General features: G+C 33.3%; 1 protein-coding gene across 2 annotated transcripts in view; it reads right to left on the bottom strand.

Annotated features, from left to right (window-relative positions):
* The window catches only part of LOC132911159 (uncharacterized), a 326,329-nt gene that overhangs the window by 205,404 nt on the left and 108,219 nt on the right, over positions 1-12,706 (bottom strand). Inside the window, exon 4 of one of the 2 annotated variants that reach the window (XM_060967568.1) lies at positions 5,395-5,588. The exons of the other annotated variant lie outside the window; for it this stretch is intronic. Within the exon in view, the coding sequence (XP_060823551.1) occupies positions 5,395-5,588 (194 nt within the window). The remainder of the gene's footprint in view (positions 1-5,394; positions 5,589-12,706) is intronic. 2 annotated transcript variants of the gene reach the window in all.

The raw sequence follows: 12,706 nt of genomic DNA, 5'->3' as shown, positions 1-12,706 counted from the left end.
CTAGCACCATAACGAATGCGATTGCAACAACTATATTAGCAAAAATTTGAAGATATATATATATAAAAAGTAAAAAATTAAAATGTAGTATGAATAGTCACTTTAAGCATACGATAAGTGTCGAAGATGGTCCTACTGAGCACCGAAAATTATTAATTTTCTGTTTAAGTATTTTTATTCTCTTTCTAAAATATATACTTCTACTAAATATTTTGTAACTTCTATAGTTAAATAGATGTATTATATTAATTGACAATATATATTATTATTTTATCTATATATATATATATATTGCAAAACATTTTGGAATCTCATTAACACCGCAACGAAACACAACTGTAATTGCGATTAGTAAAATTTGAAATGGACATAGAAATATAATAGAAGTTACAAGATATCATTTATTGAATATTATACGAATAACCGATTATTTACTATATTAATAAGCCACAATTTGTAGCGAGACTAGTCGTTAGTACTAATTCTATGTTTAAGACTATTATTCATGCTGTATATTAATTTTTCACTCAGTGTATGCTCGCAATAAACGTCTTGTCACTTCCACATACATTTACTGAATGGCCTCAAATTTTAATATTATAATCAGGATAGTCGTATTTCATTATAGTACTAAGGAAATTTTAAAAAGTTTCATACATTGCACATTATATATTCATGAAAAATTTTGTGCCAAGCGTTATACTTTCGCGAGCCACTGAACGTGTATAGGACAAAATGATTTTTTTAGAAAACAGAGCAACATGTGAAAAAATGTTATTCTGTAATATTCCCGATTTATTTTTCACGAGGAATCACTCTTTGCCCAGCTGTATCGTTGCAGCCTATGATGCCTCAATGTAGCTATATGATGTCTCAATTCTTTCGGGATTGTCTAAAATGATCCTGCCTTTTCTAGCGTGAAATAGAATCAGGTGACCGCCCCTATGTTACTGCGTAATACTTCTTGCTTGCACTTTTTGGTGGTTGTATCGAAGATAGTAGCAACAAAAATATTCCGGAAGCATGCATCTATTGAAAATGAAACACGTAAAAAAAAAGACGACAAATCTAAAGAACAATCTATACGATAAAATATACCATTGCCAAATCTAAAGACCGAGAATGTATCAATTCCTATTTGCGTTGAATTTGAGCGAAGATTTTGACTTACTTTTTTTTATCGGCATATAATATAATATATGCGAGTATAAAGTATAGATAATATCCAAAATTAAATAAGTTAATTTTGTATGCATATATGCTTTTTCATTTCTACTAAAAGTTTCCCATTTCATCGTATTAGGTGATAGTTCTGTTCTTATTTGTAGTCTAAATTCATATATACATATGCATATTTCAAATACTTTGGGAAAGAAATATGTAAGAGCGACTGTTATACGTACATATGTGTAGGAAAAAATTGTTCACTTTGATAACATAATCCAAGGCTATTGAAACCGACGAGGTCCCCTCTTTTCCCAACAATTACCAATTTCACAAATTCGCACACGTCCGATGCTTTTGTCGCAAGCTTGCCTCATTCGTAACATGCAAATGTATGAGTTCCTCAATTAATCCGGAAATCATAGTTATGCATTATCTTATGTATGATACACAGAATTAATTAATTAATTTTATTGCTTCGAAAAAAAATTTATTTTAATTTCTTCGTCATCAGTCTCGATAACACGGAATTCATATAACGCGAAGCGTATCTCCTGCGTAATAAGAAGTTCTATTGTATTTAAAGATGTGATCTCTGATCTTTTGCTTGAATAAACGTGAATCTGGCTATGATTTCTACTAGTTACTTGCCCATTTACAAAACATCGATCATTCAAGCTTTAAATTGATATTTAATAAATATTGAAATAATATAAATATTTAACAAATATAAATATCTCACCAATTAGGCACAACTAATCACCAAATCGCTTGCATAATTTAATATAACTGATTGATTTGGCTTTACTTCTGCCTATAACGAATAAGAGATCGTAATCTCGGATATAATTCAAGCTGTATGAACTGTATCAAGTTAATTGATTAATCATAAATGCCAATATGGTAACACGCACACAAGGGCTTCATAAAGGATTCATCGTTTAATCCTAACCCGACATAGCTGGTACATTGTTATTATGGACATGGAATGTTTCATTTTGTAGCGATCAATCAAAGAGGCTAATGATAAGTTGTTAATGATAAGTGGATTTTTATGCATTTATGAGAAATTCGAAGACGTAAAGATCAACGTAATGTACACAGTCTGCGAAAATACATAAAATATTTCGAGAAGAGTATTTATTGCGATATTTAGTAGATGAAACTAATTTTTATTCAGATTCCATCTCGTTAGCTATATTCGTAAAAATATAAAAATGCATGAAAGCTCCTAGTCTAGTGATAAAGTAAGAATAAAACGAATTAATTTATATTTACGCAGAAATGTAATCTTTCCCTCGTGTTACACGTTGACTGCCACGGCGATCATCGGCGATCCACGGCGATCTATGCTAAATTTTGTAGAATTATTAAAATAGGATAAATTTTATGGATTAAAAAATTGTTAAGAATGTGAATGATTTAGTTAACGTAGACAAAAAAAAAAGTGAGCAAATACAATATATCTTCTTCAAGCATTAAATGATACTCTTTCTCTTTCTTCTTTAGACAAAATAAAATTTGCATGGTAGCTAAAGTGTTAAACTGAACGGAATATTTGCAAGAACGCTCGTTTGCAATCATTCGCTTACTCTTTCTAATGTTACAAGAAAGAGGCAGAGCATATTTTAAGCGTTCTTAAAGCATTCGAATATTCGATTTTAGATTCGACGAGCAATCGTCAAACGGCGAAAGAATACTTGTCTATGCCTTCATTTTGCTAAATTTGACTAAAATAGGGAGAAGCATTTGCTTGCTTGGTCTAAAATCTAAAGTGCTCCCAACGCACTTTAAAAGCAGCGCACTCTGAACTTTGACATATTCCCTCAGCAAAACATTTTGCTTCTTCGAAAATCACTTTGCCACGGGAAGCGATTGCTTTCTTACGCTTATTCAAATCTTTATTCTATTGACGTTTATTGGATAATTCTGACTTTATAGTAAACATGATAAATGATCCAGAATCTCAAGCAACCGACGAATAGGTTAAAATTATATAATCATACAAAATAACTATTCAAAATACTGCTATAGGAAAATAATGGATTAGCAATTGCACGTATGTTAATGTTCATAATTGTTTGCACTTAACGCCATGAAACGTAGTGTTGTTATTAGGAATTAGTGACGTTATTGAGAAAACGTTAGTATTGTTGTGGTTAATATTGACGTGTTGAACATTTAGACATCTGGAAATGAGCCGTGTTCAAGAGGAAAAAATTCTCGACGTTTCGCTGAAATTGCAGTTGTGTCCATCGAAGGTCGTATTGAAACATGTTAGCGTTAGATGTGACAATCCGAGCCATGAAAGCCTAAAGATTTTTACAGTCCTTTGATTTACATATCACTGAGGAAGTTTTAGATGAGTTAGATGGAATTGGTAGAAGATTCGTAAGTTCATTTATGAAATATTAAAAAATGACAAGTACAGTGAGAGATCTAACAATATAGTTATCAAAATGTATCACCAATAGATAGAGGAAAGCAGATACGACAAAATTTTAATTGTATTATTTATAATTAATGAAATGCGATTTTTATCGTAATACAAAATATGCTATATTTTTTATATTACAATGTTTTAAATAAGATAATAATTACAGAGGCTCTAATGAATTTCTAATGACTTTTTCAGTGTGTCTTGTTTTCTATAAGTGCCTTAATACTTGTGAATGCAAGTATACGTAAGACGTTTTTTAAAACGATTTATGCAGTGCAACGAGTGTTTATACGACTCCTACTGATCCTAGTCATTTCTGACGCGATCTTAATGATTCTACTGACCTAAGTTCACCAAAGTTCACATTAATATATTTATTAACCCCTTGGCCTACACGCTATCTGCCGATCACGCGAGCCATAGTAACCAAGAAGTTCGGTCGCGCGCCGTGCCATTCATCTGTTCAGCCGTGTGGCCGAACTGGCGCAAAATGCATACTTCTTATGACATGTATATTAAGGTGCTACAAAAGGAATAAACGTTTGAGGACAAATACTGTTTTTAAGACGTTTAGGGCGTAATCATGATCAATTGATCAGTTAATAAAAACAATTTATTATTTCAAAGTGGATAATGAATCACTAGCAATTTGTAAATTACCACGAGTCAGACTCGTGGTTTTCGCTTATGGCACAAATCCCTTACCACGAGTCTCGCTCGTGGTTATAGGCCAAGGGGTTACACAGGAGAAACATTTGTTATCCTTCATCTTCTCCTATTATTTAAAATAATGAAATACTTGACAAACAAATTATTTGATAATAAACCATTTCTCAAATAAGATTTTGAAATTTATTAATAACTTTAGTTTCGTGTTTGTTACATTTTCTCAAATAAAAAGTACTCAAACCCGGATGAAATCAGTATTTTTCCAGAGAGTTAAAATAAAATTTGGATATTATTCAAATAATATATCTGAACAATGATTATTTGAATAATAGATATATTATCTTATTTGGTTAGTTGTTATTTTCAAATAATTGTGCGTTAGTTTATTTAAATATGAAGTAATTTTCCCTAGATTATTTCATCACTTGGCTATCAAATGAAATAATTATCTTTTTTTAATTTTGTACTTGAATAAATTTTTAACTAAATACTTTTCTAAATATTTTCTGATCCTTTTATATATGAATATTTCGGACTGCGTTACAAATATAGATTTTGTTGCAACAACTCACACAAATCATTTAATATTTAAACAATTTAAAAAATTATAAATAGAAAGTAGGAAAATAGAAATGTTGCAAAACTATCAAAATTTTTGTTAAATGTAATATTATGCTACTGTGTGCGACTCGTGTAAGGAAATTCTACGTATAAGGATTTATTGTGACCAAGTAGAGGATAGTTCGTTCAAATAAAATACGAGGAAATGCCATAACAATCTCTTATGTCAAGTTATTTATTACTTTATTTAAATGATTTAATTATCTCAAATAAGGAATTATTTGAAAGCGATTTATTGGAATTTTACACAAAACAAAATTGCTTCCTCTATGTTATTTCTAAGATAGAAATAATAAATTGGTTGAAATTGTTCATAATAATTACTGCTTTTTATTTTATTTCAAATAAAATACTTTTCACGTAGATAATTTCCAAGAGTACGTCGCAAAAAAATTCGAATAAAACTAAATTTTGGTAATATGTAATTGGTTAATAAGATAATGATAAGCTGTAACTTATAATACCCTTCCCTTATAGTTTACAAGTAAAATATGTGTTACCTGGAGTTGATTTTGTTCAATCGTAGTGCAACTTTGTCTGTGTTGCTGAAATTTCGGTTGATACGGCTCCAACATTCTAATCTTGCCCCATCGATTGAAAAATAGCGCAATCGCAGCAGCCCAAAGGAGGAGGACCAAAACGACAATCAAAGCCTCTTCAGCTCTGACTATAACAGCGTTTGCTTCCGGAATGCCTGTTGCAATATTATATAGTATTATTTTAAGTTTATCATTGTTTTTATATATACTGTCTATTTAAACAGAATGTATTCAAGTTATAAATGTACAATGCGTTACGAAAGTATTCGAACATTTATCACAGAAAATTTGTATGAATATATTATGAAACTTTTTGAAATTTCCAAATCGGATATTCTCTTTTCTTCTTTGTTTTCTCTCTGACATTTTCTTTCTTTTTTTTTTTCTCGCTATGTCAACAATTCCGAACTCGCACTTCTCGCTTCAGTCAAGTTTCTCCCCAAAGTTACGTTCTATGTAAGCTCGTTAGTAAACATACATGACAAGGGCAATAATTAAGGGCTGTTTTTCTCTAGGAACACGGGACCCATTTCATCTTCAACATGGATTTAAATTTTTTTTTTTTTTTTTTTTATTTTGGTTATTTTACAATTTGTCCTTATGGACATTTGGTAAAGTGTTATATCTTATTGGTGAAGAAAAAAAAATAAAATAAAAATATATATAGCATGAACATGGATTTAAATGTCGTAATATTAATTCCTGATTACCAAAAAAACTTAGTCGCTGAGAGCTGTATTCCCACGAAACTTTTTCCGAACGTAATTATTGTTTTATTAGATTCTTTTGATCGGTCTTTCTTTAAATGAAATGGATAGATAAATATATATTTAGGTATTCGCAATCGCACTCCACTATCACTCGCAGCTAGAAGACACTTATCACGCGCACACACACACGCGCCTTATACTATCTCTAAACACCAATCCTTTTATTCATCGATTGTAAAGCAGTCTTTGTGTGTTGTCTTACTTGACTACTTATCTCGTCTTCCATCATGTAAGACGTTGGAGTCTGCAACATTTCTACAATTTTTCCCAAATTTTCCGCTCGTATAAAAGTGGAACTTAAAAATGACACTTGTTTGCGCTCTTATTATAATATTGTTTTACAATTTTGTTTCGCTCTTGTAGTCTTTTATAAATATCAACAAGTATCCCTGGTGTCAGATGTTTTGTAACTACAAATTGGCGCGTTTTACATGCTAACAATTCCAATTCTATTTTTGCACGAAATTCTGCATTTTACATGACGAGAATGGCATGTCGTCCGCAATTAAATCTTCTGGTATTTTATGTATCGCAAATATAGGTTTTAATATATTCATTACACTATTCATAGTTTTAGACTTTAATCGCTCAATGTCAATTTACTTAGAGAAGTGTAGGTAATTTTTCCCTCTCTAGAGTAAAATATCTGTGACTACCTTCTTACACGATAACTGAGAAAGAGAGTGAAGTATCGATGTTTCTTGGTTTTCTCATTTGCATATTTCTACATGCTTCACATTTCGCCCCAGTATTTTCAATATCTTTATTTATACCCGGTCAGTAAAATAGCTTACTGTCTCTTATTTTCATTTCGCTTATTCCTAAATGATCTCCTTGTAATCTGTTTAACACCTCTTTTCTTAAATTATTTGATATGACTACTTTGGCTCCATTCAATATTAAATCATTGACTGCATATAGATTGTCCTTTCACATTTTGTCATTATTAATGTTTTGTTGTATTCTATTTGTCTTCCACTTCCTGTCATTTGTTTGTAAATGCTACATACACTATGAGTCAAGTCTAAATAGCCTCTTGACAATGTATCAGCTATTAACATATAAGTTAACAGTTTATGTAACGGTTTATGTATATTAGGATCTGTGTGAATTCTTCCTTTCCTGGCGTAGATATCATAATGGAATTTTCTAGTTGCAAAGACTATGTAAAGTAGCTTCTTCTCTACCTGTGCTTAGTTTTTCTCTATCTCTGTCAGACTTTTGGATACGAATGCTATTTATTTTTCTGTAACAGGCAACACCCTAATCCTCTGAATGATGCATCTCTCAGTATTGTAGTTTGTTTTTTGTCATTAGATGTTTGCAATAAGGAAAATTTACTTATTTCTTCTTTTATATTATTAAACTCTGTCTGATGTACTCTCTTAGATAATTAACTGCGACTAATATAACTTTGCAATTCTTTTTTATTATCTGCGATCTTAGGCGTTTTTGTCGCCTGTATTTTATCCTTAGCGATGGTTTTACTCTTCTTTGAAGATATATAACCTACATAAGCTACTACATCTTTTCTATATTGGACTTTTGTTTTATCGAATTTTATATTACTCCTTTGCGCTGCTTCAATTACCCGTTGCAAACTTTTGTCATGTTCTTCTACGACTGTGTCTAGCATCAGTACATCATCAAAATATATTACGATACCAGGTATGTGACCAAATGTATTTCTTCATTTTTTCCTTGAAATACTTCTGGTGCACGGTTCAGCTCAAATAGAAGTCTATTTAATCTGTAGCAACCCACTGGCGTTGAAAAAGTACATATTTGACTTTTTGGCTCTTTTCTGATTACTTGATTTGTCAAAACCCATTTTTGATACCAGGTATAGCACAATAATTCTTCCTAGTTAACTTTTCATCTACTGCTTCTGTTGTGATTATTTCATAATATGGACGGTGTATTTCTTCATTTAGATTCTTGGAATCTCTTGTCAAATTTTCAGACTTCCATCTGATTTTTTCCTAATAATTAGATTGCTTCCCTTGCTACTTCCATTGTCGTATGCGCGTAGTACTTTCTTATTTTCTAGCTCTTTTAAATGCTGTCGAAGTTTATCTTTTATAACTTTTGATACCTTTGCTCGTAGTTTTAAGATACGCTCCCTGCCTTGCGTTAAAATAGGTCCGTGGAAATTCTCCTATGTCTATGAAAACGTGTTCGTTTTTTAAATAAATTGTTCTATACCACTGTTTCTTCCCTTTATGTTATGCACTGCATTTAGTATACCTAGCTGTTTGTATGTTCCTAATCCTAACAAGTGTTCTACTTTCTCTTTTGTTACTGTAAATTCCAATGTGCACTTATTTGTTTGGTATCTATCCTAAATGTAATCTGTCTGTCTTTTATTTGTATTTCTTCTAATCAGTCTTCTACTTTACATTATTTATGTTTAAACTGCTTATGGTAAAGTTACTTTCGCTGTCACTGCTCGCTTGATTTCTATTGTTTATCTTTACTGTTGTCACGCTTGTTCTGCATGCCTGCGCGGAATGGTTGTATTTTCCACATTTTCCACTTTTTCTCCATATGTTGGACACTGCCGCGGCCATGTATCCCATTGCATCTGTTTTATCTCGAACTCGTGTCTCTAACCTACTGCTTACTCGTTGCTCTCTAAAGCTTCCTCTTCCGTAACTGATCTCTTCCTCTTTTCTTCTTTTATTACATCTCTCATTTGTGTAGTGATTTTTTTGTGTTGCGTATATCTTCTGCGAGTTACCTCCTCTTTTTTTTTACATTTCAATGTACTTAATTAAGGTTCCCAGTTTTAGACCCTGACATTTTAATACCGGCTGTTGCAGCGCTGTCTGTCGTGTGATAAATTATATTGTCTCTTATCATCGAGTTTATTAGCATGCCATAATTATAGTTATCCCCACCTTTTTTGGTTAAGTCACATATAGTGCTGCAGTAACTATCCTTTTTCTATTTCTTCGCTATTAAAGAGAAATCTCTTATTAGAGAAAGCTTTTATTTTCTCAGGTTCTTCTTTGTCACTTTCTTGTAGGTTAAAGATTTCAAATGCTTCCATTTACTCGCACTCTATTAGGTAGAGCAATGTTGCTGCCTGTGTCGTTATGGCTTTTGTTCGCCTCCCTCTCACTATCCTGAATAAGTCAAAATCTCTTTCAAATTTTCCCCAGCTTTCTGCTATATTTCCTCCTTAGAGGAGTGTTCAGGTTTATTTATATCATCCACGGCTACTTCTGTGACGAGTACACCCTCTTATTCCTTAATGGTCACTATGCTTTCTATGTTTCCTATTTTGCGATTAGGTTTGCCTTATTTCGGCTTTTCTTTGCTTTTTCCGGCAGCAGTATTCATTTATTTATTTTCTCTTCCTTTTCTATCCCTTTTATTTACTTTTTCCTTATTATTATTCTTCTCTTCTTCTATATTACTGTTTGTTTTCTTATTAGCACACGTTTATGCACGTATGTTTTTATGCATTTATTATGTTGTAATTATTTTTCTGAAATACGTTAATTTCTGCCTTTCACCGACCGCTCCATATTCCACCATGTCCTTTCGCTCGCTTTTTGCAGATGGATTGCAGAAATAAACGTAGATTTTGATATTTCCAGTTACGCTCTTTATTACTCGTTCTAGACGCACGCTTCACGATCATTTCACTCGCAATTCATCACGCACGCATGCACGCACGCACGAACACACCTACTACATTTACGACAAAGATATCCTATTGTGTAAAGGGAGTGAAACATCTTTCAAAGATGTAGAATCACGTTGCGATCCTCTTTATATCCTGTGCATAAAACGTTTCCACAAGTGTCTGAATATTTTTGTGATCATAGCGACGTAAAAATTTTTCAAGTATATTCGAATACAATGTATACACAAGGTCATCCACCATTCCAAAACTTTCCTTCATAAGTTTTAAAGCTTCTCTAAACATTATTAAGAAAATTATTAACGCGTCAGAAAACTCGGTAAAATCTTAAAAATGTCGAATCTCACTTGCAAACTTATTTCTAAAACTCATGCATGACAAATAGAATGGAAAATCTTCCAAAATTAGATGTACTAGTGATGAAAGAGATGTAATGGTTCACGAAAGTATTTAAACACCCTTTGAGAATAACTTTTTTGAAATTGAAGCAAAAGACAGTTTTCTTTTTTTTTTCTTTTTTTGAGAAGTTAGAAAGATTAGTTTACTGGATGATGCGTAAGAAATTTTGAGAAAATTGCAATTGTTCGTAATTCCGAAAGAAATAATAATAAAACTTTTTACAATGTTTCTATCTGACTGTTTAATGAAAATTTAAACAATATCAAATTTCACTAAATTTAAACAAAATTTCATTCAGTGTATTATCATAAGGTTTCTGTGTATCAAGAACCGTAATGTATAAGAAAATGATATAATGTATGATAATTATCGTGTAATACTAAAAATATATTTCTGATTCGATGTATATGACCATAGATCATTAAGAAAAGTAAAAGAAATGAAAAAGATAAAAGAGAAGCCAAGCGGTCAGTCATCTAAGTATCTAAGTAATTTTATTATTTCATATTGCTGATATTACAGACAAATATTTAAGAAACACGAATTCATGCCAAGATGAACAATATCTGTATGCGCGTATCCAAATGTACGCAACTGTATCTGGATGAAAAAAAAAAAGAAGGGTGAGCGAAACTATAGAAAACATATGTCTTCTTCGGTCTTGATAATTTTTAAATGTGTCGTAAAGATCAACATTCTGGAACATCTTTTTCCTGTACATCCAACTATCTAAACTATCGATAAATATAGATAAAACTGTCGATACCACTAAAATGAATTCTGCCTATAGTTGTGCAACTGTACCAGGGTATACATAAGGCTGCCGGCTGCTGATTTTCTGTTTACAAACGAGAATTGGGCGAACTTAAAGGCCTCGTGCACAATGCGAAGCTGCAAGAAACGTCTGTTACAACTTATAATTCAACGGAGAGCGAATATCGCCAATGTATTGCGTATGGGTTTGAGTTAGCTTCCTCAAATCCGGTCGACAACGCATCCGTGAAGTGATAACAAACTGTGTTCTTGTTTATTGTCTTTATATCACGGCGACTGAGTTTGACGAGTCTCACCCAAACCCAAGGCCAATATATTGACGATACCCGCTTTTAATTGAGTTATAACAAACATTTCTTGCAGTCTCGCACGTTGTGCCTTGCTTGTCTGACCCTTGTTTATAAACAAAAGATGAGCGGCCAGCGATTGGCAAGCAATACTGACACACGCGTTTTCACAGATACACAACCACAAAACAAGATAGGCAAAAATACATTGTAGTTTTTTGCAAATATGTCGAAAACTACGCGAGACTGGTCGTATGTCTGAGAAAAAGTTATTTGAAATAATGCCCTTGAGCAGAAATTAAAAAATCATAAAAATCGGAGAGATTGAGTTGGACCTGTACATTTACCAAAATATTTCTTACAAATTAAGCGAGTTTTAGTGCTGTGCGTGGAATATATTTGATAAAAGGTACGTAGAATCGATATGCACAAGAGCGATCACTTGATCTTTCATATTTTCAAAAATACAGTTAAAGTGTTTCGTATGTGCCGTCGATTGAGGTGATTGTAGCCGTAATATAACGTTTCGATGAAGTCGATAACGCGTTTAGAGCTCCGATTGGGACCGAACATTTCCGTTGATCGAGTTTCAACGATTTGGTAAGTTTCTCGGTGATGAAGTTCATGCTAGAGCCCGTGTCTAGCAGCGCTCTACAACGGAATGGTTGATTTTGAGCATTCAAAATGTGTACCTGTGCTGTCACTAACAGATCGTGATACGATGGTTTGGCAGGACGTGAGTTGCTTGAATCTGTTGTATGTGGTTCGGTCCCGAATAACGTCGTTTGAGATAGTCATTGTTTTCCTTGTCGTTGAGGACTCATCGATAGATCTGATTCGTGTACATTTGTTCGTGTCGAGTGAGCCTCGCGTTTGGGAGACGTTCGGCGAGACGTTTGGTGATATGCCCGGCGAGATGATTGGCGTGATGATTGTTGAGATGCTCGAGGAGATGATCGGCGAGGTGATGTACGAGACGTGTCTGATCGTCTCGCGTGAGGTGGTGCCTGCGGTGTCGGTGAACTAGGTATCGATCGTCTACCTGATGATCGGTCGCTCGAAGACCGATCGTTCGATGATCGGCTGCTTGATGATCAATTGCTTGGTGATTGACCGCTCGATGGTCGTGATTTGCCGTGATATTGAGCTTGATGTAGGTTCGTATGATGTCGTCGTTCACATACGCGACAGGAACCGGCGGTACATTGAGCCACAGAATGCCCTTGACCTAAACAATTAGTGCAGAGGGCACCCCTTTTGACGGTTTCAAGGCGATTCTTGACCGACATCGACTTGAAAACCTTGCAATGCCAAAGTTCGTGTGATCCTCGGCAAGCTGGACACACCAACGTCCTATTTGTAGTGGTAAATGTGTGTGTTCGCGGCGCCCT

The sequence above is a fragment of the Bombus pascuorum genome, chromosome 10 (assembly GCF_905332965.1).
Source record: "Bombus pascuorum chromosome 10, iyBomPasc1.1, whole genome shotgun sequence".
Classification (NCBI taxonomy): Eukaryota; Metazoa; Arthropoda; class Insecta; order Hymenoptera; family Apidae; genus Bombus; species Bombus pascuorum.
Note: the sequence above shows the minus strand (reverse complement) of the source record. Positions and strands in the feature narration are given on the sequence as shown.